At 43.5% G+C, this 25,677-nt stretch overlaps 2 protein-coding genes and 1 long non-coding RNA gene across 7 annotated transcripts in view; 1 reads left to right on the top strand and 2 right to left on the bottom strand.

Annotated features, from left to right (window-relative positions):
* MFSD6 (major facilitator superfamily domain containing 6) overlaps positions 1–2,333 on the bottom strand; it is a 29,006-nt gene extending 26,673 nt beyond the window's left edge. Inside the window, exon 1 of one of the 4 annotated variants that reach the window (XM_071747814.1) lies at positions 2,231–2,333. The gene's annotated coding sequence lies outside the window, so the exon portion shown is untranslated. Of the gene's footprint in view, positions 1–618; positions 703–1,621; positions 1,675–2,230 lie in introns of those variants that run through there. The other 3 variants (XM_071747817.1, XM_071747816.1, XM_071747815.1) reach the window with 3 other exon arrangements.
* Positions 2,334–5,550: 3,217 nt separating this feature from the next.
* LOC139797854 (uncharacterized) lies at positions 5,551–12,826 on the bottom strand. Of its 2 annotated transcripts, XR_011726599.1 has the most exons (4): positions 12,762–12,826; positions 12,151–12,408; positions 9,755–9,807; positions 5,551–5,654 (listed from the first exon to the last, which is right to left on the bottom strand). It is a non-coding gene; the product is annotated as an uncharacterized lncRNA (long non-coding RNA). The 2 variants fall into 2 exon arrangements; XR_011726600.1 differs by lacking the exon at positions 12,151–12,408.
* Positions 12,827–23,090: 10,264 nt separating this feature from the next.
* The window catches only part of HIBCH (3-hydroxyisobutyryl-CoA hydrolase), a 39,237-nt gene continuing 36,650 nt past the window's right edge, over positions 23,091–25,677 (top strand). The window contains exons 1-3 of the mRNA XM_071747811.1: positions 23,091–23,229; positions 24,181–24,223; positions 24,962–25,102. Coding sequence (XP_071603912.1) covers positions 23,198–23,229; positions 24,181–24,223; positions 24,962–25,102 — 216 coding nt within the window. The 5' untranslated portion in view covers positions 23,091–23,197. The remainder of the gene's footprint in view (positions 23,230–24,180; positions 24,224–24,961; positions 25,103–25,677) is intronic.

Genomic DNA, 25,677 nt, shown 5'->3' with positions numbered 1-25,677 from the left:
AGAACCCTTAGAGGGGCTCTCCCCTGCCAAACCATGCAGATCAACCATGCCCAGAGTTTATAAAATCAGGAATAAATGGTGTTTAGGGAATTAACTGGCTGTTGGGAAATGTAATTGTTTCAAGCCTGAAGCAAGACATTAGTGTTGTAACATTAACCACCAGAATTCAGGTTTCCATGAGGTGATACCACCTCTTCCTAAAAATTTTAACTCTTAAAATGACTTTATTTTCTGTTGCTTGGTATGCACGTACTTTAATGTGTGGATCTATAGGTTTTTCTGCTTAATTCAATATCCTCATAAAACGTCCCATACTTTGAGACATTTCATCAATTAGATTGAGATACTCCAGTATGGCAAAATCAGGTTTACTATAGGTTTAATGCACTTCATAACAGGTCTGAAGTCACTAAGCTGATATAGCAGTGGTAGGATTAACATTAAAGAAGACAAGAACCCTATCAGATCCTCATCTGTTTAAGAAAAAACATCCTAGGATTCTTGCTTTCCAATCAAACTTCCCTTTTCATATGGGCAAATTAAGCTGTAGCTAAAGATAAAGATGAATTTCAGGTTGAATTTAAGCTGTGCCCCAATAACCAACCCCAGCTTCCTCACCTCAGCTCCTCACATCATCAGCTTTTGCTCTCATCTTCTCCCTCCACCTGTATGAATATATTTTTTTAAGCCTGCTTAGGGTTTTTACAAGGTTCAGGACTGCTGACACAAACACCACCCTGAAAAAGAGGATTGTTTGCTTTTCCCCTGCTACTCAGTGGGTCTTCAGAAAATACAAACAATAACATAAATGTTGCCTTTGTCCACTATTTATATCCAGAGAAACAAATAAATAAAAAAAACCCAAAAAACCAGCCAAGACAGAAAACTAGTGTTTTACAGTCCTTTTTGTTGGACATGACTAACACAGTGGACAATTAGACCCTATTATCTCAGTAATGTGATAATGTCTCTGGTGAGTTTTTATTGCAATACTTCAGTGTTGTGCTCAGACATCCACGCTCCTCTCTGCTAAACTCCAAATTTATCACTCTTCAACACTGCATTTTTCAGTAAGGTGACACTTACAAAGAGCCTGCTGTTGAAACTTCAGAGCTGCTGACCAAACATGGGGGCTGCACTCCAGCTATCTTAACACAGGTTTTTAAACTCTATCTTAACAAGCATCCTGGTACCTGTGGTACCTCCAGCACTGATTAAACAAGCATCTGATCCTCTGCTTGTTTCCACAGAAATCACAGAATATTAAGGGTTGGGAGGGACTTGGATCATCCAGTCCTACCCCCCTGCCAGGGCAGAACCACCCAGTGTAGGTCACACAGGAACATGTCCAGGTGGATTTTTGGATGTCTCCAGAGGAGACTCCACAACCTCCCTGGGCAGCCTGTGCCAATGTTTTGCCACCTGCAGAGTGAAAAAGCTTTTTCTTATGTTTACAAAGAACCTCCTGTGCTCCAGCTTGCACCCATTACCCCTTGTCCTATCCCTGGAGAAGAGCCCGGCTCCATCCTCCTGATGTAACAAATATTATTTAATAAATAAAGAGGCACCTGACCGCCTGCTTACTAAAATTATCCTATTTTAAGGACTCAAGGATACACACAGTGAATGACAGCTACACGTAACACCGGGCTGGGACACGGGCAGCAAGAAAAAACACCGGGATGGCTGGGCAGGAATTCCCATGTCCAGGGACACGGAGAACTGTGTCCGGCGGTCCCTGTCCCCAGAGGAGGGCAGGATGGGTGGCACTGGGTGGCTGGGTCACACGCAGGGTGGTTCCAACCTCAACCACACCGGCATTCTAAACCGGGTCACCGCTTCTTCGCCTGGTCCTGTCAGGGGACCTCGACCACAGCCAAACCAGCTGAGGAGCAGCTGACCGACTCCCGCAGGCAGGAGACACCGAGGAGGAGGAGGAGGAAAAAACATAACAGAGAGGCCCTTGAGAAGGGAAACACCGAGACAAGGGCCCAGCAGCAGAATCCCAGCCGGCCGCGGGAACAAGGCCCACGGCTCCGCTTGGGGAAGGAGCCGGAACCGGTGCCGGTCCGAGATGGGGGGGGGATTGCGGCCTCCCCTGGGGTGCTCACAGCCGGCAGCCCCGCAGCCCTTCCCCCGGCTCGGCTCCCCGCGGCAGCCCCCAAACGAACCGGGCGGGCCCGGTTGCCGGCCCGGCCCCTCCGCGTACCGTGGGGCCGCGCTGACTCACCTCGCCCGGGGGCGGCTCCGGGGGGGTTGCTCAGCCGGCAGCATCGCAGCCCCCCTGCCGCCACCTCCCGCTCCTCCTGCTCCTGCTGATGCGGGTTCCGCGCACTCTCGCTCCGCCGGGTTCCGCGCACCCTCGCCCTGCCGGGCCCCGCTGCCGCGCAGAGGCGCTGCGGGGAGGGACGGAGCCGCCCCTAGAACCGAGGAGGGGGGGGGGGAAAGGGGGGAGTGCCCGACAGGCACCGGCACCGCCTCCGCGGGTCCCGCAGCCCGGATGGGGTTGGTGTCGCCTCGGGTACCTGGCAGGGTGGGGGTGGGATGGAGGTCGGACCCCTCGTCTGGGGTTAAAAACAGCGTTTGGGGAGCGCTCCTGGGCCCTGAGCTGCCGAATGAGGCTCATGGTGCTTCCTGGTGCTCAGAAGTTTCCAAGAGGCATCGCAGCATCAAGAAATTGTTAACCTGTAGTGCCTGCCGCAGCCACTGGGCATCAGCCCTTCAGCGGTTCCAGAATTATATCCACATAAAATCGGATAAATGCTTTAAAACAACGTAACACACACACACTGGGCATCAACCCTTTAGTAGTTCCAGAATTATACCACATAAAATCGGATAAATGCTTTAAAACAACACAACACACACGCTGGGCATCAGCCCTTCAACAGCAGCAGCAGTTCGAGAATTATATCCAAATAAAATCGGAGTAAATGCTTAAAACAACGTAGCACACTCAGACACACACACTGGGCATCAGCCCTTCAGCAGCAGCGGTTCTGGAATTATATCCAAATAAAATCGGAGTAAATGCTTAAAACAATGTAACACACACACACTGGGCATCGACCCTTTAGCAGTTCTAGAATTATATCCACATAAAATCGGGTAAATGCTTTAAAACAACGTAACACACACACACACTCAGTAATTAGGGAGGCAGAAAAGCCGAGGCAGGGAGGGTAACTCCCTGAGAGCTGAACTCATCAAAAGGTCAGCAGGGTTAAGCTAAAGAAAGGGACACAGCAGGCTGGAAAGTCCAAGGCCAGCAGGAGATTCGGGGTGCTGATCAGCCCTGAACGGAACCGGAGGCAGTGAAGCTGCCTGAGGGCTCAGCTCAAGCTTTTGGTGTTCTGAGAGCAAGAGACAAGAACCGAGACTGGATCGTGGTCCAAACGGAGTCACTGAAGCCAAACAGACCCAGCTGGCTGCCACCCCTCTCGTGGTGGCATAGGACAAGGACCAGAGTGCAAACAGATACCAGGGGGTTATGCAGTTCTACTGGTATCTTGTTATTGGTACCTCCTTTTTCTCAGAGAAAGGATCCTCCTTTCCTCAAGGAAGCAAACAACAAAAAATTGCACTATTTTGCCCAGGGGAAGAAGCTGAAAGAAAACTACAAGTTTGAATAATTGAGGCAGAGGGAGAAGAACGGGGGCACCAGGGGGGTTCAACCTGTTTTGAGTCCTCAGCAGTGCCAAGGGAAAGCAGTGCTGCCTCTGGGTGGTTCCCCTGCTGTGCTACCATCAGATGGGGTGTGATCTTTTCATTTGGGTACATTGAGGACACCATCTGATTTAAAACTTGTCTGCTCCAACAGGAAAGGCCTCTCCTGAATGAAGGAGGTGGGAGACAAAAGCTGAATTTCATAGGAAGATGACCTGGGGGAGGAGAAGGTTTGTTTATCATCTGTCTCTGGAAGGATTTTTCAAGACTCTTCATCTATGAGAAGCTCCCCCACAGCTAACTAACCACAGGGAGAATCCAGGAGTGCAGGCCTCTTGTAAGCTTGCAGAACTCTCAGAGAGAAACAGCTATCAGCTCAGAGAAGGGGGGGGGTTTATTACAAAACATCACTGTAATAAACCAGAAGTTGGCTCCAGCCACAATGATTTAATCTTGATGGAGACTTTTTGGCAAGTTACTACAAATGCTTTTAGGGAGAACATGGATTTCAAATAATTTCCAGTCATTGCTTGTGAACAGGAAAGGAAAAGCTGTCATCACAGGCTGCACTTATTGGAGCCACAAAAGTCATCTTTCTTTAAATCCCAGTAACTCTACATTGCACGCACAGGGACCCCACTACCACCACACACTAAGAATGTGACCAACTCCTGCAGCTTTGCTTGTGTTACCTTTTCTAGGAGCTGTGTTAAAAGCCACATTACACCCTGATCATCCCCCTTCCTTCTGCTTGATTTCTGAAGGGCCATGGATATCATTAAACACTTTTTTTTTTTTTTTTTTTTTTTCTGAATGGAGGAAATTACAGCAAAACGTGTAACGCTTCTTTGGGGGCTGTTGTGTAACTTGGGATGTGAACAAGAAGTTACAGCTGCTCACCAGAATATGAGCCATACAAAGTCATTTACAATGTTTTCTTCATATATATCTATATCTAAAACATATCAATGGTTTCTTATTTAATTTAAAAGCCCAACTTGGTACCGAGTCAGGTCACAAAGCTCAGACTGGGGTCTGCTGCCTCCTTGCAGTAAGAACCACAAGGCAAGCACTGCCCAAAGCCTTTGCTCTCAACAGCCTCAGCCCAGCCTGACAAGTTAGTCCAGAATGAGCAGAACTGAACATAACAGGGCTCTGCACAGTTATTTCTTTCTGTCTAAAAGGCCTGGATTACAGCCTGTTAGAAATTATGACACTTGCTCAGAGGGTTCTTCCTCTGTTCTTGCAGCTATGAAAATAAGGAGGAGTAAAAATGGAGAAACTGCTGCACTACACAAGCAGTGTTTTGATCACAAAAGGCTATGTGTTTCCAGCCAAAGCAGCATTCAGAGAAGAGGCAATGTAGTTGTGAGATACTTAAAGTTCATAGTTTTCTATTAAAACACTTGCTAGTTTAAAAAAAATAAAAATAAAATGGTATAAAACCTTTTCAATTAATTGCAAGATCTTTTTCAAAGACTTCTGGATTAAGCTCTGAATGACAGTAAAATGTGATATATGGAGAAACTCCCAAATAACAATCTTTTTGTCTTAGCTAATAGGTGGAGTGACACATTTAATAAAAATGTACTTGACTGCTGGATAGAACAATATTCAGAAATAAATCTTGATAAAATAAATACCACTCATACATACACATGCCATAAACTCTGTACTGTAAGCCCACACCTGGGTTAAACTTGTCCATGAAATGGAGAGAATGCCTGTGGATTTCTGGGGGCTTTTTATTCAGGACATGTGTTACTTCATAAAGATTTCAATTCAAAATAGTTACAAATGCTTCACTGCTTAAACAACAAACCAAACCTTAAATGTCTCGAAGAAAACCACAAATAAACTCAAAATTTAAAGCTTTTTTTTTTTTTAAATAAACAAACTTGCATGCAAATACCTGTTGGAACTGCACATTGATAGTAGATTTTGCTTGCAGAGGACTCAGGGGTGTCTGCTGATTCAGTGACTTCTTCCTGAGTTTATGGGAAAAAAAAAAGCAAATAATGCATAACACACAAAACTTTAATGCAAAAACATTTGGTTTATGTATAAGCACCTTGTGCTTCTGGTATTTTCTAGTAATGGCAAAAGTAAAGTAACTGAGCCCCACCTTATGGAAACAGTTTCTAGGAGCTTAGACTTTAATGTACAGAAAAACTTCCTGTCTTCTTTCAAAAGTTGGAGTTCTTCTTTGAAATCAAGAATTCCTGCAGGACACAAAATATTCTGCTGTCCTGTAGCAGCTTTTAATTCTGAGACAAAAAAGAAAGAAAGAAAAAAAAAACAACTCCTTTATGTGAGAGTCAGATTAGAAAGATAAACTGAAGGTGAGATTTGTGCTGCTAGAACTTGCTCCAGACTACGATGCAGACAACAGAAAAGCTTTCCATCAGATTTTTAATATAGTTTGCATTTAATATAGTTTGCATAACATGAACAAAATTGCTTTTTTAGTCAACCCTTTACTAGGAGAGGCCCTGCATTAAGGCAAATATGCATTAATTTCTTCCTCTTTAGGAAGCTCTTCCTAACACACCAGTTTATACACATCCCAGCATAAACCTGGGAAGAAATGAAGTCATTGTGAGGAATAAACTGGCTTCTCCCTATTTTTTCAAAGACTCAAAGCAACCATATTACCAGCAAAAGAAAACTCCCACCAGAGGAACTGAGAAATAGTCACCCAGTGAATCAGCAAGTGATGCACAGCTGCATGCAATGGTAATTTAATGGTAACCAAGGACAAAATATTCACAGCTGGTAAAATACCAAGCTGCCACTGCAGTGGTCTGTCTGGTTTGGCAGGAACTAGAGGATTCTCTTCCTCTGATTTTTAATCTTAACACTTTTACATTAATTAAAAAGTTTTACATTTTTTTATATTCGTTAATAAAGAGAGGGCAAAGCAATGCACAAACCCAAATAATTACAAGAACTGCAGTGCATAGAATCATGGAATGGTTTGGGTTGGAAGTGACAATCCAGCTCCAACCCCCCTGCATGGGCAGGGACACTTCCCACCAGACCAGGGTGCTCAAGGCCCCATCCAACCTGACCCTGAACACTTCCAGGGAAAGTCACATTTACTGTGACTGTGTTTTTTCTGAGCATATAAATGTACTTCTTCCTACTGGATAGGCCTTCTTGGGTTTTTACTACCCTCAAAATTCTGGATTGCCAGGAAGCTGAAGAGGAGCCAGCAGTGTGCCCAGGTGGCCAAGAAGGCCAATGGCATCCTGGGCTGGCTCAGGAACAGCGTGGCCAGCAGGTCCAGGGAAGGGATTCTGCCCCTGTGCTCAGCCCTGGGGAGGCCACAGCTTGAGTCGTGTGTCCAGTTCTGGGCCCCTCAGCTCAGGAAGGAGATTGAGGTGCTGGAGCAGGTCCAGAGAAGAGCAAGGAGGCTGGGAAGGGATCCAGCACAAGTCCTGTGAGGAAGGGCTGAGGGAGCTGGGGGTGTTGAGGCTGGAGAAGAGGAGGCTCAGGGGAGACCTCATCACTCTCTCCAACTCCCTGAAAGGAGGTTGGAGCCAGGGGGGGGTTGGGCTCTTTTCCCAGGCAACTCTTAGCAAGACAAGAGGGCACAAGAGGTCTCAAGTTGTGCCAGGGGAGGTTTAGGTTGGACATTAGAAAGAATTTCTTTCTGGAGAGGGTGATCAGCCATTGGAATGGGCTGCCCAGGGAAGGGGTGGATTCTCCATCCCTGGAGATATTTCAAAAGAGCCTGGATGTGGCACTCAGTGCCATGGGCTGGGAACTGCAGCGGGAGTGGAGCAAGGGTTGGACTTGATGAGCTCTGAGGTCCCTTCCAACCCAGCCAGTTCTAGGATTCTATGAAAGTAGCTTTGTTTTTGCATGGTACCTGCTTATACACTTGTCCCTGTTTCCTCACTCCAAGGACCTCTGAACCCACTGGCAGGTATCAACTTTGATGTGTGGTGGTAGCCTCAGAAATCCTAAATTCCTACCAGGTTGTGGCTGGTTTTGCTGTCCACAGAGCAGATTGTTTCTGTTGGGCTGCTGCTAACATTCATGTCATTGAAAATGTGTGAAAAGAGATTATCTTGAGACTGTCATAATCTCCAGTGCTATCAACTAGAATGTGTAAAGCCTTGGTCCAGGCAGGAGCTGCAGCCAATTTATGCAGTTTTAGCCACTAAACCTGCAATGAATTCTGCATGGGCCTCTCTGTGTCCAGAGCTTGGAGATGAGTCTGCTTAGAGCTTCTCTTACAGTGGGGTCCCCAGAAAAGACCAAACTCATAAACAGCCCCCTCACGCATCCAGATTTTATTAGAATAATAATAATAGAATAGATTAATAAAACCTAGAAGTGTTAAATAACAATTCAATACACTAGGGCAGACAGAATGGTTAAAATTTGACACACACACCCACATCCTATGCCCACTGTATCCTAGCAGGATGGGTCCTTGCTTCCACCCTTGGCTCCAGTGCCTTCCACACTTATTCTGAGTGTACTAAATAAAATTGACTTTACTGTACTAAAGAACTATTGACTTTAATATATTAACATTTTAATAACTGCAGGTATATGACCAAGGGACAGCAAACTGACCAGTTCTCTCTGATCCTTAGGAAGTTCCTTCTACCCCTTCTGAGAGCAAGGGGGGGTCAGCAAATACTGGCATTCAAGCAAGGCATATTCTCCTGTCATTGTTCTTTACATCCACAAACAAAAAATTGATATAGGGTCAGATATCCCCATTTTCCTAATTACCAGTCATGACTTGAGGTCAATGGGAATTTGAGTTCTCAGCTTCTGACTAAATTAAGTTTCTGAGAATAGCTTTTAAAGGAAACACAATACTGCTGCACAGCAAAATGTTCCCTGACCAAAAGACATTTTAATTGGGTATTCTGCATATTGAAAGACTATTCAAGAAAATTACTTCTGATTTTACACAGCATTATTTATTCTTCTCCTTTAACCCAAGGACTAGCTCTTTCCATTTACATGGCTAAAAAAAAATGGCAATAGCTCAAAGTAGTTTTTAACTGAACTGGGGTGTTTTTTTTGTTCTTTTTTTCTGGTTTGGTTTTTCATTGTTGTTTTTTTTTGTTTGTTTGTTTTTTTAATTGTCATAGTCATATCACCTTATCTCCCTGATTAAATTTGGGTCTTCTGCAATGTAGCTTTGTAAACCTAAACCAAGAGCAAGGCAGGCATTTTTATTTAGTAGAGGCAAATATGATTTTTGGTGAAAGCTACTGGAGTGACACAAGAGATGAAATAATCTTTTGTACCAAGTGCAGGCTGAGACTTCTGCAGCCTCAGGTCCCACTGTCTCTAGGGCTGAACTTGCCTCCTTATAAATGGGAGCAGTAAATGTCATTTGTCATGCAGAAGGGAGTCCTGGTGTTAGCTAAGCCATCTAACCTCTTTCTCCAGAAAGCAGACTGAGCTTTTCTATTTTTTATTTTCTATTTTCTATTTTCTATTTCCTATTTTCTATTTTCTATTTTTTATTTTCTATTTACTTTCTATTTTCTATTTATTTTCTATTTTATCTCAGGATCTCCATCAGAACAAGTTGGTTAATCTGTTTTAACTTGCTGGTTAATATGACAACATCCAAGTGACACTGGTAGCTGAATTCACCAATCCATGGTGAATTTCAAACAATCAGTAGGAGGATTGCCACAGACTTCAGTTACATTGAGATTCAAAGCAATAACTCTGATCAAAAATTATTGTAGAATAAATGGATCCTTTCTAGACAAAGAGAAGCAGTCATCTACTGAAAATACATTTAGGACACCTAAACTGTGTTGTCCTGCCTGCCATGGATCAGTAATAACAGGTTTAATGTTCTCTGATAATATTAGAGAAGAAAGAAATGTTTCCATTCTTGTCTTCAGATTTCTGGCTGGAAATAAAAATGCTTAGTAACATATAAGAAGTGTTTTAGATGTTTGCTTTTTAGGCCTATCAGTGCAGAGTCAGATAAAGGCTTCATGTGATGGTACAAATTGTTTCAGAAATATTTTACACAGCTCTTCACTTGTTTCCTGCAATATCCTGATAATCACAATGTGTTTAAGATAAGACTCACCATACTGCAGTGTTCTCAGTGGGAGGCTTCAGAACATCTGTTTATTTCAGCATCTGAAGATAAAAATAAGACAAACAAAATCTCAGAAGATATTAATAGTTCCATAGTTATCGAGCTCATTAATAAATTCATTGGAACCTTCCCCAGCAATGTTTCTTTTCCAAACCTTGAAATTAAATTGTTGACAGTGAAAAAACAACAACATACGTTTGGTTTTCAACAGAATCTTAATTTAAGTTTGAAGAGCCTGATTCTGCAGTGTGTAGTGGCCTAAGCCTCTTTTAAAACCAGGGATGGTTAGAGGCACAGGCACCAAATCAAGCAAAGATTAGAGGTACAACATTGGATTTGGTAATGATGGAAAACGTGTAGCTGATGTGGATCAGGAACTGGTTGAAAGGAAGGAGTCAGAGAGTTGTAGTCAATGGGGCAGAATCTGGTTGGAGGTGCGTGACTAGTGGAGTCCCTCAGGGGTCGGTACTGGGACCGGTGTTGTTCAATATCTTCATCAACGACTTGGATGAGGGTATAGAATGTACCCTCAGCAAGTTTGCTGATGACACTAAGCTGGGAGGAGTGGCTGACACACCAGAAGGCTGTGCTGCCATTCAGAGAGACTTAGACAGGCTGGAGAGTTGGGCAGGGAGAAACATGATGAAATTCAACAAGGGGAAGTGTAGAGTTTTGCATTTGGGGAAGAACAACACGATGTCCCAGTATAGGTTGGGGGCTGAGCTGCTGGAGAGCAGTGTAGGTGAAAGAGACCTGGGGGTCCTGGTAGACAAGAAGATGACCATGAGCCAGCAATGTGCCCTTGTGGCCAAGAAGGCCAATGGCATCCTGGGGTGCATTAGAAAGGGTGTGGTTAGGAGGTCAAGAGAGGTTCTCCTCCCCCTCTATTCTGCATTGGTGAGGCCACACCTGGAGTATTGTGTCCAGTTCTGGGCCCCTCAGTTCAAGAAGGACAGGGAAGTGCTTGAAAGAGTCCAGCGCAGAGCTACTGAGATGATTAAGGGAGTGGAGCATCTCCCTTATGAGGAAAGGCTGAGGGAGCTGGGTCTCTTTAGTTTGGAGAAAAGGAGACTGAGGGGTGACCTCATCAATGTTTTCAAATATGTAAGGGGTGAGTGTCAGGGAGATGGAGTTAGGCTTTTCTCAGTGGTGACCAGTGATAGGACAAGGGGTAATGGGTGTAAATTGGAGCATAGGAGGTTCAAGTTGAATATCAGAAAAAATTTTTTTACTGTAAGGGTGACAGAGCCCTGGAACAGGCTGCCCAGGGGGGTTGTGGAGTCTCCTTCACTGGAGACATTCAAAACCCACCTGGACACGTTCCTAGGCGATGTACTCTAGGGGGCCCTGCTCTGGCAGGGGGGGTTGGACTAGATGATCTTTCCAGGTCCCTTCCAACCCCTAGGATTCTATGATTCTATGATTCTATGATTCTATGTCAAGCTACTTGCTGTGGCACAGCCTGGTTTCCAGAAGCAGCTTCTCTTCAAAACAGGACCACATTGGAGAGCAAGTTTGCCCCTTCCATTTAATGTCTAATTTTACCTACAGTCACTCGACCAGAATTAGATAGGCAGATAAGAAGATGGACCTCAGCTGTATGTGTGTAGGGATCAGGTTGCAGTGCAGAAACTTTGGAAGCCTCAGAAGGATCTAAAATTACCTTACAAAGGGAGCACTCAGACAGGAACAAAAAGATACCAGACCACTTCCCACTTTGGATTTTTTCCCTTGGCTTGTTGGATAAGGACAAGATTTCAACCATATGCTAAGCACCTCACTACAGTTAAAACATTTTGGAGGCCAAGTGGAAAAGGGAAGCAAACTTGGTGAACCCCACCAATTCAGAGCACTGCCAGAAAAAGTTAGACATTCTGATTTGGTGTTTCTAATGTGTCTAAAAGAGGAATTGTGTTTTAGTTTCACAGCAAGGAGCATTCTGCTCATGTCCAGGAACTGAGTTCCTGAGACAGGGCTGGATGTCACTCTCTTTTTGGCACTGATGCCACCTGGCTGTTCCCCAGTGCTGCACAAGGAGCAGGGAGGGTTCCTCTGCTGCATCTAATAAAGAATTTCAAGCTATTTCCACTCTGGGAGACACCTGAAATCTCAATCCACGTCTGGATTTTGCAGCTAACCTTTCACAATATTTCCACTCCCTTTGTCTCTTGCAGACTGTGATCTATTTATAACAGCTCAGCTATTTCTAAACCTCAAGCAGACAGCAAATTGATGTGTCACTGGAAGGATATGCCTTTGAAAGGGCTGGGTGGGAAAAGAAAAAAAAACAACACAAGGAGGTGACAAGAGCAGAAAAATAGTCTTTGTTTATGCAGCACTAAAAATTTCTTACCTTTTTTTCCTCTACACTTCAAATTTCTTACCTTTTTTTCCTTTACCTTATCTCATAGCTTCCTAAATCAGCACATCAACTGTGGATTCCAAGTACCTGATCTTTTAAAAGTAATTTACCAATTCCTTCTCTTCTTTCCACTCTCTCTCCCCTGTTAATAGCTGAGAAAAGGTCTGTTGCCTGCAGGGTTGGACAATTTTAACTGCTTTTAGGATGTACAGCCTGATCTCTGAGGATTTCTTACATGGCTCAACTATTTATTACCAGAAGGTGCAAAGCTGTCACAGGACTTATTTATAAAGGGGTGAAAAAAAGAAAAAAGAAAAAAAAGAATGTAAGTGCAAAACCAATTGAAAAGTAAGAAAGAATTCTATTTTAGCATAATATATGGATTTTTTTTTTCACACAGAAATTCAGACACGGATCCCATATGAATTATAAGAAAAAAAGGCAGTATAGTCTCCTCATTTAAAAAAGAATACATTAGAGTTGGAAAAGGTTCAGGAAAGGATGCTCAAAAGTTTGGAATGACTCCTCTGCCTGGAACAGCTGAGCAGTTTAGTATTTACCAGTCAGGAAAAGAGGCCTTTTAGCAGGGATATAGCAGATTTACTAAAGTAGAGACCTCAAAGTGCAACATACCTTAAATTTCAACCCAACTGCACCCAAGTTTTATCTGAATGAAGTATCACTAAACTGAAATCCAGCAACTGGTTTACAAAACCAGCCTGATCCTACCCATCTTTAAATTTATTAGCTAAACAAAACTGGTAAAAATTTGGACTCTGAGCTGGGTGGGGGTGATCTTGCAACAACAGTGGCTGAACAAACACATGGTTTATACACAAAAGGCTCAAAAGGAGGAAACAAATATTGGAAGGGTGGCTACTGATTAACTCAGCCCCATCTGGGAAACAGAAAGTGAAGGACATTACTGTTTCAGCTCTGTAGAGTTGAGCTTTCATATGTTTTATTTTATTTCATTTTATTTTATTTCCTCAGCTGAAGCACTTTAAAACCATGGCTGAGCTACAGCTTTTTCTGAGCTGGGTAAATACTGCCCACATGCTATAGGTTAGATACCTGTGGAAGAAACACTGGGCTCCCCACAGCTCCTCTTCTGGGACAAGAAAGCTGAAGGTTACCCTGGAAAAGCTTTGGCAAAAAGTTTCCAGGTATGTAAGATGAAGTGATATCTTCCAGGGAGGATGTTTTTCCTAAAAATAACTCCACACATTCCTGAGAGAGCTGCTTCTGGTGGTGCCTCTGCAGTGACAAAGTCACAACCCCTTCCTGCAGTCATTTTGTAGTGAGTAATGATGTTCCCTACAAGAATGATGGCTGCTTATTGTAATTAAAATCAGCAAATGAGTTGCTGTGAAACAATGAGCTGACTGCTGGTGCAAATGCCCTACAAACCTCCCAAAATCACACATGGGAGGACCTGGAATAAAATTTGGGATTTTTATTTCTGTAAGCATAAGGTTTTTTTTAGTGATGAAGCTAGGAAGTTCTCAGATAGGTAGGAAATTTCCTCAGAAGAAAAGGTAACTGAATTACCCCAAGGGAAAGGAGTGTGTGCATTTTAATACCATGTGGATTTGTTTGTCCTCTAATGAAAAAAAAAAAAAAAAATCCTTGTTTCCTTCTCTAGAGGTGAGGAACAGCTGATAGATGGCAGCATTACAGGCCTGCATGTGAAGCAGTGGTCAGATTATTTTAGAAGGGAAAAGCATGCACCCCTTCTAAAATAAACAGAAGACCCTGGGTGGATCTCTTTTTATAACAGTTTACACAACAGCTTTTATTTTTTTTTGTTATTTTTATATTTTTTAAAGAAGCAGAAAATATATTCCACATGTTGACTTGTAAAGCAACCCAGAAATTCAAAGAATTCAGAAATTCAATCCTTCTCCTCTGGATCCCACAGCCCTCTGTTGTGCTATGTGGCATTTTCTGCTACATGCACTGCAAATATATAGATAATGTTAATTATTTAGCTTCTTAGACTTAGCTTTTTGTGCAGTGAGAAGATGCCATTTGTTATCACCAGTGTATGACATCTTACTACTTCAACTATGAAGCTGATCTAACAATGGGAGGGGAAAGGTTAATTTCTTTCTTGCTCAAAAGTGAAAAAGCTACAAAATTATTTCTCAGGGTCTGCTTCTCCTATTTAAAGGATGTTGAAAATTGCATGTTGCTACTGTAATGAAGATTACAGACAGTTTTACCTGCAAGGTTCAGCTGTCTCATACTAGGAAGAAACTGGACAATGGTGAATATTCCAAAAGGCTCACAAAAACTACAGGGATACCTATGGTGGCACCAGAAAAGGAAGGCTCAGTCCAAATATTTTTCATGATTCTCCTGCTGAGTTGTGGGGGAAGAAAAAAAAAAAGAAAAAGAAAAATATTTCCATTAACATTTCAAACAAGATGATTTTTTCTTCATTTATTTTTCCTTTTCCTTAACATAAAGGCTCTGCTTGCTTAGAAGATTAACTTTAACATAAACCAAACAAAACATATTTCTTCTTGGTGCTGGCCAAAGCTCTCTCTAGATTTTTTAGGCTACAAACATCAAGAAAATCACTTTCCAAAGCATCTTAAATTTCTGAAATCACATCCCAGGCTAATCCTACGTGGTGCTATGTCTCTTAGGCAGAAGCATGGCCTTTAATTCAAGCAACAGATTTGTGTGCTTGAGTATCTTGGCAGGTCCCAGATTGAAACCCTGCTGTTAACTCCTGCAGCTCACCATACAATAAAGCATCTTCTCACTCCCAGAGCCTGAAGAAGTGCTCTTAGCAACAGTTCTCTAAGGTAGTGCCTGCTTTTTTTCTTGGCAGACAGAGGTGTGTCAAAGCATGACTAAAATCACACTGTGTTGCATGTTATTTCTGAAATAATTATATATTCCTATGTACTGCTCCAGCTTGCCAGAGCAGAGACAGAGAAGGAGGGACTCTCCAGGTCTGGACAGGAGAACTTGTGGCATCACGAAACCTGTGGGGCTGAGGGAAAACTGAGATTATAGACAGGAATTAACTATACCAGAGACCACATATTTCCTTGTTAACAACTTAGATCTCTCTTCTGCCTTGCCATGGCACTCTGCAATACATCCCTGGGGAAGTATAGGCAATGAATGATGGCTCTGGGGACCAAGGACCCTGTCACTCTCCTTGAAAGTTTGTTTATGAATCAGGATGACTATATTTTAAAACAAAAAACCAAACACACTTCCCTCCTGATTTGCCACACAACCTTTCCACCAGGTTAATAATTCCACACAGAGCTGGTAAATTCAGTACCACTGAAGCTAGCATTTGCTCACCATTATCCCATGCTGGAGGCTGGTAATTTATACTTCCAAACAGAATATATCTGTAGGAATGAATGACACATGCTTATTTTTTTTAATGGCTTAAAGGCCTCTATTTATTTTCTGCTGACCTCTTTTTCTCCCTTGTTTTTGAGTTCTCCAATCTGCTCTGCTGTCCTTTGCATCTTTTGTGGCATTAAATGAGGTGTCTTGCCCTGTGCAATGTTCTTAAAGGACATTATTTTATGAACACTTTTAGCTGCACTCCAGAATTAAATAAAATAGAAAGAAAATTTGGAACATATGCTTAATGTTGACTTTAAAAATCAAATGTAAATCTCTTCGTGTGAAAATTAATACCCACAGGAGGTGTCAGATGAGTTAAATGGAAAGGTTTGACACACACATCCATTTAGTAAGGTACTGACTGCCACACTGTCAGCCAAACTGCCCTGATGGAAAGCCCCACTTAAATTTAGAGCAAGAAATTCTTAAAATAAAAATCTGAGATGCACTCTGTACTTATCAAGTCCCTGGACTGTCAGAAACCCACTAATTAGCATCAGAGGCTTTTGTGCTTAATTCACTCTGGTTTTGACTAAACCAAAATGAGCCAACAAGGTGCTCACTACCATCACATAGAAGGAAAAGTTCACTGCCAGATGGCCCAAGACCCAAACCTGTGACCTTCCAGCTGCCCAACAGATAAAACAGGGAGGAGGGAGAGCAACAGAAACATTACACACATCACTGAGCTCATAAAATAGATCTTTAATGATGCTAAATGGCTGCTGTGCAGGCAGAGATGCTTTAGGAACCTCAGCACTGGGCTGCATGGAGGCCAAAGAGGCCTCAGCACACCAAGGAGCTACACGGGTGGCCAAGGGACAAATGGCCCAGCCCTACACAATGTCCTTACCCCCCTGAGGCAAACACAGACCCTCTACAGGTGGTCTTGACCCCTGATGGCCCTCCTGACCCTTCCCCAGGCAGGTTCTGCTCCCCTGGGCAGGAAAGGAGCTAAATGGGGACCACAGGGCTGGCCAAAGCACTTCATTGGGTACTCCTGGCACCTGGGAAAAGGACAACTCTGGGGCCACAGGAAAAAGCCCCAAAGGGCCAGGCATGCCTTAGGATGCAGCCCCAAAGAAGGGGAGATCCTCTTTCCCAGGAGTTCCTTTCTCTCACCCCTTGCCTTGCACTTCAACACACAATGGATGCTGCTGCTTTCTTCTCCAGCAGCAGCTTGGATGCAGGCACAGGATGCCTTTTCCTCCTTCTGGGACAGCAGCTGCCAAGGAAGGAGGACACAGTTAGGTTTGAGAAGCACCAGGAATCAGGGACCCCTGCTTACAGGGATTGTCCCTGCTGTCCTGGCTCTGTGAAACGGGTCTGGCAAACTGCTGTGTCTGGACTGGAGGGTAAGTTACCTTGCACACTGCAGCACACCCCCCTTTTCCTTGAAGAAAACCACCCCACAGGGCTAAAACCATCCCAATATCAGGTCAGAGTTTTCTGCTCATTAAGAGAGGGCTGCAGGCCTTTTGCAATATTTTGTTTTAATATCACCTCTATTTTGAGAGCCAAAATTAATGAATTGTCTGTCATTGCATCTCTTTGAATCATTACAGACTCACTTCCTGGGACAAGATCCTGCATCACTGTATATGTATTTATATGTATGTAAAGTCTGTTGTTTGTGAGAAATCTAATCAAAATTAATTTATGGCTAGAGTTTTGGATTGAGAAGAACACATGCAACTAACTCCAGTCAGGACAATTTTAATTCTGATTACATTTTGTAAAATCTGTCTGCCAGATAAGCCAAACCAAGTCAGAACCTGAAAACTGTTCATAGAATCACAGAACTGGCTGGGTTGGAAGGGACCTCAGAGCTCATCAAGTCCAACCCTTGATCCACTCCCGCTGCAGTTCCCAGCCCATGGCACTGAGTGCCACATCCAGGCTCTTTTGAAATATCTCCAGGGATGGAGAATCCACCCCTTCCCTGGGCAGCCCATTCCAATGGCTGATCACCCTCTCCAGAAAGAAATTCTTTCTAATGTCCAACCTAAACCTCCCCTGGCACAACTTGAGACCTCTTGTGCCCTCTTGTCTTGCTGAGAGTTGCCTGGGAAAAGAGCCCAACCCCCCCTGGCTCCAACCTCCTTTCAGGGAGTTGGAGAGAGTGATGAGGTCTCCCCTGAGCCTTCTCTTCTCCAGCCTCAACACCCCCAGCTCCCTCAGCCCTTCCTCACAGGACTTGTGCTGGATCCCTTCCCAGCCTCCTTGCTCTTCTCTGGACCTGCTCCAGCACCTCAATCTCCTTCCTGAGCTGAGGGGCCCAGAACTGGACACACGACTCAAGCTGTGGCCTCCCCAGGGCTGAGCACAGGGGCAGAATCCCTTCCCTGGACCTGCTGGCCACGCTGTTCCTGATCCAGCCCAGGATGCCATTGGCCTTCTTGGCCACCTGGGCACACTGCTGGCTCCTCTTCAGCTTCCTGGCAATCCAGACTCCCAGGTCCCTTTCTGCCACTCTGTGCCCAGCCTGGAGCTCCCCATGGGGTTGTTGTGACCAAAGTGCAGGACCCGGCACTTGGCCTTGTTGAAGCTGGGAATCAGCCCAGTTCTGTACCCTTGGCTCCTGGATTCTACCAGAGATAGTTCTAAAGAAACAGCAATAGCCCTCTGCACTCTGTACCACCAGTCTTACCTGTTTTGTTTTCCTATATTAGCTCCACTGCTATTTTCATGTAATACAAGCAAAGCACCTCAAAGAACTCCCTGTTAACATAATTAAGCTTGACTTTAATCCTCTCAGAAGCACAAATTTAGAGGAAATTGTGAATTGATATTCTGGGACAGTGCTGTTTCAAGAGGTTGTATGGGGATGGTATTTTGAAATACAGAGCCACACTGTGTGCAAACAACATTCCCTTCTCTCTTCCTTCACACAGGCAGCTCTGATACTCCCAGCACCAAGCACATCCCTTGTGAGCAGAGCCAGAGACATGAGGATGACAGAATGGGATGCAATACAAATATTATTTGCTGAGTGGACTTCTGAAGCTTCCCCCAGTGAGCAGTGCTGGCTGCCACTGTGCCATCACTTGCATTAGCAGGGGGAAAAAAAAACCAAACCTAAACCAAACCCAAACAAACCAAACCCTGATTCATTCTTTTCAGATCTGAGAAGCTCAACCTTAAAAACTAGTTATCCACTCAAAGATATCCTTGGGGGATGATTTCTTTTCTTTTTTTTTTTTTTTTTTTTTTTTTTTTGGGGCCACTGGAACTGTCCTACCAACAGAAAACTCACTTTCACTTTCCTCTGGCCCCATTCCCACACACACTCCCTACATCTATTCCCACCCACGCTACAGCTCTTTTTAACTGTGTTGAAAAAGCTGAGAGAAAGAGAGAGAAATGTGCTGCCGGTAGTGCTACTCCCCCTCAGGTGGGAGGGTTGGTAGCTGGTCAGTTTTTTTTTTTTCTGCAGCATTTTTCCTTGCTGGATGCGTGGGAAGGAAGGCGAGAGCAGGAGGGGAAGGAGAGGGTGCTCCGAGGAGGGGTGGAACATGTGCAATTACATGCAAATAAAAACCGAACACAATAACAAAAGCTTTTCCAAGCTGCCGTCCTAAAAAAAGGTGTCAAGCAGCTTGGGTCTCCAAGACAAATTCAGGGGTGACCTCCGAGAGGCCGAGGAGAAGAAGAAGACACCCGTGGAGAGGGGAGGAAAGGAGGGAGAAGGGAAGAGGGCGTTCCGTACCGTTCTGGTTCTGTACGTAGGTGGAGGGTGGTTCGACCAGAGGAGTGACAGCTTGCCTGTGGCAGCAGGGAAGAAAGATGTAGGAGGGTGTTTGCCCAGGGTCCTGTCTAACCTCGGGGGTACTGGCAGGGTGGATGCTGAGCCCGTGGATTGTCTAAGCCAGGGTGGGTGGGAGGAACCCACGGGTGGATGGAGCTCGGCTCTGATCCACCCAAGCCACCCCCACGCTCTCCCTGCTGCTGCCCTGCGAGGCTGAAAGAAAATGGAAAGTGCTTCATTCACACAGCACGGGTATGGGGTGGCTTTCATCCTTTTCCAAACACTGCTGCTTCCCCACTGAGGAGATGCAAAGTAATCATGGAAGGAAAAAAAAAAAAAAAAAAAAAAAAAGAAAAAAATCCCCCACCAAAGCAGGGGGGTGGGAAGCAGAAAAACAGAGTAATGTGGGTTTTATGTGGGTTTTCTTTTTTTTTTTTTTCCCTCTATTGGACACTTCCTTGTTAAAGGAGAAACTCCTGCATGCCATTAGCTGTGCCCTCACCCCAAATCTAAGATTTGAGGTGTTCTTATGGATGAATTAATCTGAAAAGTCTCAGCCTGACTGAGTCCTGGGGCAGGCCCTCTGTTCCCATGGGCTTACTCACATTAAAAAGCAAAAAAATTTGCTTCTTCACATTATGTAGGTTTTTCCTGTGTCTTGGTCAGACAGTGGAGAAGCAGATGAGTTTTCCACTTAAGTCCACATCCACTCTGAGTGATGCCAGCAGAAGGCTCTCCACTGCAATATTAGGTTGGAGCAAGGAAATTTGAACCCGTGTCATTTGTGGAGGTTTTCCAGGCTGCTGTTAACTGAGACTGGAGTAAGAAAAAACATTCTGAGGGTTGCTTGTCAGTGTAGATGAGCTGGGCATTGCTTCATTCTGTTCCTTAAGCCTTCACACACTGGTTTTTCCTCATCTTCATACACTGTAAGGATGCATTCTGTAGCCACACATAAAGAATTAAGATGCTCGTTCTTATAGCAACAAAAGGAAAGGTAAAATCTGTAGCAGGGTTGGGTGATGTGATGTGATGAAGTGATGATGTGATGAAGTACTTGTACCACTTATTATCAGGTCTTGGGAGCTCTCAAGGCAAGTGTGTGAGAGGTGCAATTAATGATCAGGGGGATCTGGGAAGCATGAACACAGCTGAGATGCTCTTGGAATCTTTCTTGTGCACAAGAGCTCCCACGTCCTCAACTTTCATGTTTTTGTGGAAAAGAAACCAAAAAACCCCAGAAACAAAACCCCAAAACATCTGCTCAACTCTCGAGCCCTCCTACAGTCTGCAGTTTGTTTTCTCTTGCCAAACTTGCTGAGCAGAGTGCCAGGAGATTTCTTTGAGGGGAGGAATTACAACCTGTCTATCCTTCTGCCTATTGCACTTACACTCCCCAAGTCCCTGGCTGGGTTATTCAGTCTCCTGAGGCCCTTTTTTTCCTATAATAGTATAATTATCCATATACTCCCAGGTTAAAGGTCATGTCATTCTTCTTATTCCCATGTGACTCCACTATTTTCACTCTTTTTTTTTTTCTTTCTACTTAGATAAGTCTTCTATCTACTGTATAGAAAATATTTTCAATTTGATATTCCACTCTGCAGAAAATATGTGCAGGAGAACTATTAAAAACCAGGATGATATCCAAGTTACTGTTTGGACTGGCTTTCAGTCACTAAATGGTTGTCTGTGAGAAAAATCACAATTTCTAATGCCTGCCACTCCCCCACCTCCAAAAAAACCCTGCAAGTTAATTTAAACCATCACCACCACGTTTTAAAATTAAATAGAATGTTAGGCTCAAGAAAGATGGCTCTTCTGTCATCACCTCTTCTTCTTGAAGAAAAAATTGAAAAAAAAAAAAGAGGAATTTAAACATTAAGCATAAATTCAGTGTCAACACTGTGGAAAGAAATCAGGAGCTGTTGCAAGACAATGCTTGCTGTTACTTGTTTACAAGTGAGTAGGCTCCACTCCAGCTCTAAATCAGACATACACAGCTGGAAGACAACAAAGAAAGGGTCTCCACTGTTATTTATATTGAAGGTTTGGGGGCAGTATAGGGGGAGGAGGGAACAGATTAAAATCAGCACAAGTAAAAGATGAATCAGACCACTGACTTATTTTTAACTCTAGAAACAGGCATCCTATGTAATGGTGTCCTGATCACCACCTTGGCCATGTGCACCGTGTGCAGGTGGCATTTATTAAGAGATTTCCAAGGGTTTCAAACAGCCTCCTTACCCAAAGTTAGCTTCCACACTCTGATTTCTTACTTTCCATAAATAAAAAATTACTCCACAGAAAGGATCTCCTCATGTACATCTGAAAGCTGTTGGACATGAAGTTGAAAAATTTTATCAGTTTGATAAACTCCCCGTAACTTGGTTATGGCTGGATGAGAGATGCAGAGTTGTCCTCAAAAATAATTTAAAAATGCCAAACAAGTAAGGCAGCTTGTAAGAAGCAGCAAGCTTCAGATCTGGCAGCTGTGATAATTTGGTGTCGTTTAGACTGGTTTAGATTTAATTGCATGGTACTTCCTGTAAAACAGCATATATGGCTGTATATACTCGAGATGACACTAATAGGCTGAATCTTTTATGATCACATAATCTGCAGGTAAAAGTTTGAATAGTCTGGATAAATTCTGCAATTAATTAGTTTGCAGCAGGCAGTTTCTCAGTGCCCACAAGAGCACCTCATATCCCATTCTCAGTTACTTTTTTGGTCACAGTTTACAAGACTGAAAAGAGAGACTGCCTAATTCTGAAATATTCTGTCTTTTCTTACGCCTATGTAGTCTGAATAAGATTTTTACAACCACATTAAAATACCCTGAGAGCTGCTGCTTATAAGCAGAGGCTGAATCATTGCTTGAAATGAAGAGCAAGGTTGCCCTCTGGGGACTTCTCTAAAAGTGCTTCCAAGAGCTGGGAATTTATTTTTTTTTTCTCCAGCAAAATACTTTTTCTATAAGGTTTTAAGAGATTTTTTTTAAAAATACAAATGTGGTTCAAGCCAGGCAGTGCTAAGAATTAGCTACATGGAAAAGATGGAGCTACATTTCTAATACACTACTGCTATTTGCTGCATGGTTCATCACACTTTGTGCTCTCAGCCTCATGCTTGTGTCGAGCTGAAATGAAAATAATAATAATTAAAAAATCGATTTGGTTTGACATAAGTACTGAAATTAGAGTGAATTCAGCATTTTTGACTCTTACTATCGTGCCCATAAATTCCCAGAGCAGCTCCTTAGCCCTGCCCTGCGCCTCAGGTGTGGAGGATGAGGAGAAATAGGGAGGTCGGGAATTAAACACGTTTTACTGCTGGTAAACAACCAACCAACCACACACCTGGTCAAAACATTAAGTTTCATTCCCCAGAGATCAGAAAGCGAAGTCACAAGGATGTTTGCTACATTTGCTCCAGCCTTACCAAGCCCAAACCTCACCTCATGCCCTCACAACCCCCTCATCAGGCCGGCGGGCAGCTCCCCTTCAACCGGGAGCACAGGTAAGGAAAACCCTTCGGGAAACCACCGAGAAAGAGACCTACAGCTTTATTCACAACCTTCAAGTCGTTTTTAGGCGCTATTTTGACCGAAAAAGGGGTTATTCGGGGTGGGGACCGGGCAGCCCACCACCTCCGGGATCCCCCCTTCGCCCTCCCGCCCGAGAGCGCGGGAAGGCGAGGGAGGGATCCCGGAGGCAACCGGCTGCGAGGGTCCCCTAGGAACCCCCCAGCTTCTTGGTACTACCCCCAACAACGCGATATTGGGGTGAAGATTAAGAAATCCCCCTTGTCCCCCCTCTTTTCCCCTCCGCACGGCGCATGCGGCCTCCCCAACCCTCCCCTCCTTCTTTTCCTCCTCCTCCTCCTCACAGCCCGACCCACCCGGTGACGGCGATCGACCGCGCCGGTCCTCGCCATGGCAGCCCGGGTGCTGAAGCCGCTACCCAGGTAATAGGGCAGAGGCTGTGGCCGCCGAAGCTTCTCTCCCGTTCCCCAACCCTTCCCTGAGGGGCTTGAAATGGTGCCGGCAGCTCCGCCATGAGCCCGCGCAGGCCTCAGGCCGAGGGGTTTGCCTCCCAGCTCCCTCCCCCCCCCCCCCCCCCGCCTTCGAACTGGTATAAATTAATAATTTAGGCCTAGATTAGCTTTCCAGCTGGTTAAAACTGATCTTCGGACGTGTTAATTGTGTTTTGTGTTCTGGTGCAGGCGAAAGAGGAAAAAAATTCCCTCAAAAAGTTCTGTCAAAAAATTCCCTCAGGTTGAGGCGAGCCAGGCATCGGAATGCCTTAACAAACGCTGTTGTTAACTGTGCTTCCGAACGAAACACTGTGACAACTGATAAAATAACAACAAAAAAATAACAACTAATAAATGACAACAAAAAAGTAACAACCAGTAAATAACAGCCGCACTGATGGAGGAAGGGGCTCATAAAATGTCGCAGACACAAACCCACCCTGACTGCACATGCACAACGCTCACAAGTGTTTTTTTTAAAAAAAATAGACCAAATTGCTACTATTTAATGTCCAGAAAAGAGGCTGTGGATCTTTTAAAAGACACACACTTCCAAGTGGCAAGTATATTCCCCAAACTATTATTTCCAGGTTCTCCTAAACTTAAGCCAAACACAGTAGAAGTTGGCAGTGGTATCTGCTGCCTGTTTGACAGAGAGCAAGGAAGTTTCCAACTGTTTTGATACCAAAATTGTATTCTAATGCCATTTGATTAAAAAAAAAAAAAAATTAAAACAATTACATCCAGGAATTTTTCTCACAAAACTTTGCTCATAGAATGGCTGGGGTTGGAAGGGACCCTGAAGATTATCTGGGACTATGTAGCTGGCTTACAGTTTTAGCTATCTTTTTTTTTTTTTTTTTTTTTTTTTTTTTTTTTCAGGCTGAAACCATTCAACAGACTGCAAGTAATACTGCAACATTTGGTAAGAACAGTGTTTTGTGTGACTTGGAAGCTTTTGGGACTCTTTCACTCCCCTGAGACAGTACATGCAGCTTCAGGCATAAAATTGCCCACAAATTTGAGTAGTTGGTTAAGTTTCTATTACACTGTAAATTAAATCATTCTGGCCTAACCTACTTTTACAGTTAATTTTTTTATCTTAGCTTCCATGTAGTCCTTAAGTATCATTCAACTGCTGGTTTGAAATCAATTGTGAAAATAATGATTTGCTCTCCACAATTAAAAGTTATTGACAGACAAAGCCAGGGGTACACTGGGTTTTGCAGTGTGAAACTGCCAGCAGGGACACCTGGAGATATCATTTTTATTTTTGCAGGTATTTTCAGAATATGAGAATCAGAATTTTTCAGAGTATGAGATCTTAAAGAACCACGGTTTGGTGTTTTATGGTTTTTTGTTTTTTGGTGTTTTCCTTTAAATGATCCCAAATGTCACTGTCAAAAATGTGACAGAAAAACTGGCCTGAACATTTTTGCTCTGAAGGATGCAAACATAAAGTGATTTCAAAAGAACTACCCAGGAAATGCAAATAAATCTAAAAGTACAGTGGGAAATCAATCATACAGTTCCAAAATACAAGTTTCATGACCTTAAGCAGTGTGTTCTGAGAATATATTTCCATAAACACTCTTGTAAGTATCTTACTCAAGGTATCTAACTGATCACAGTTGCTTTATTTTTTTTATTTTTGCATTTACAGAAAATGTCCAAGCATACAGACTCGACAGCTGAAGTGCTCTTGGAAAAGAGAGGGGGTGCAGGAGTAATAACTTTGAATAGGCCCAAGGCTCTCAATGCACTAAATATTTCTATGACCAAGCAAATTTATTCACAGCTAAAGGTTAGTAGCTCTGCTTCTACCAATCTGCCAGACATATCATCCAAAACAAGTTTCAGACATCACTTCAGGCATCACAGTCTGACACTTCTTAGTATATTGATTTAAAGAATTAAATTACATACATTAGCCAATGAGCTCACATACATAGAATGGGTTAAAACCAGACAGTTTCAAGCAAGTTTAATGTGTTTTCTCCTTTCTATGAAAAAAATGACAAAGTTAAATTCAGCATCTGGATACATAGGAGACACATATTAAGCACAGGACTGAATTAGATAAAAGCAAGCAGCACTCAGAGTTTAAAAGTTCCTTTTGGCAGTACCCATCTGGTCAGTCAGCACACACAAATTCCAACCTTTACAGTGGTGGTGGCTCTTGATTTGATAAACCTTTTGTGGAAAGGCTGCAAGTCTGAAATAAACCATACAAATCACTAAGAAACAAGGTGTTGTCAACATTATTCCTCAAAGAAATGCTGCTTGGGTTAAGAAATGCTGTTTCTACCAGCTAGTGAAGTAATGGGAAATGTTAAGACTATAAATAGATTTAAATAGATTTAATTTATTAAAATGTAA

This window comes from Heliangelus exortis, chromosome 6 (genome assembly GCF_036169615.1).
Source record: "Heliangelus exortis chromosome 6, bHelExo1.hap1, whole genome shotgun sequence".
Classification (NCBI taxonomy): Eukaryota; Metazoa; Chordata; class Aves; order Apodiformes; family Trochilidae; genus Heliangelus; species Heliangelus exortis.
Note: the sequence above shows the minus strand (reverse complement) of the source record. Positions and strands in the feature narration are given on the sequence as shown.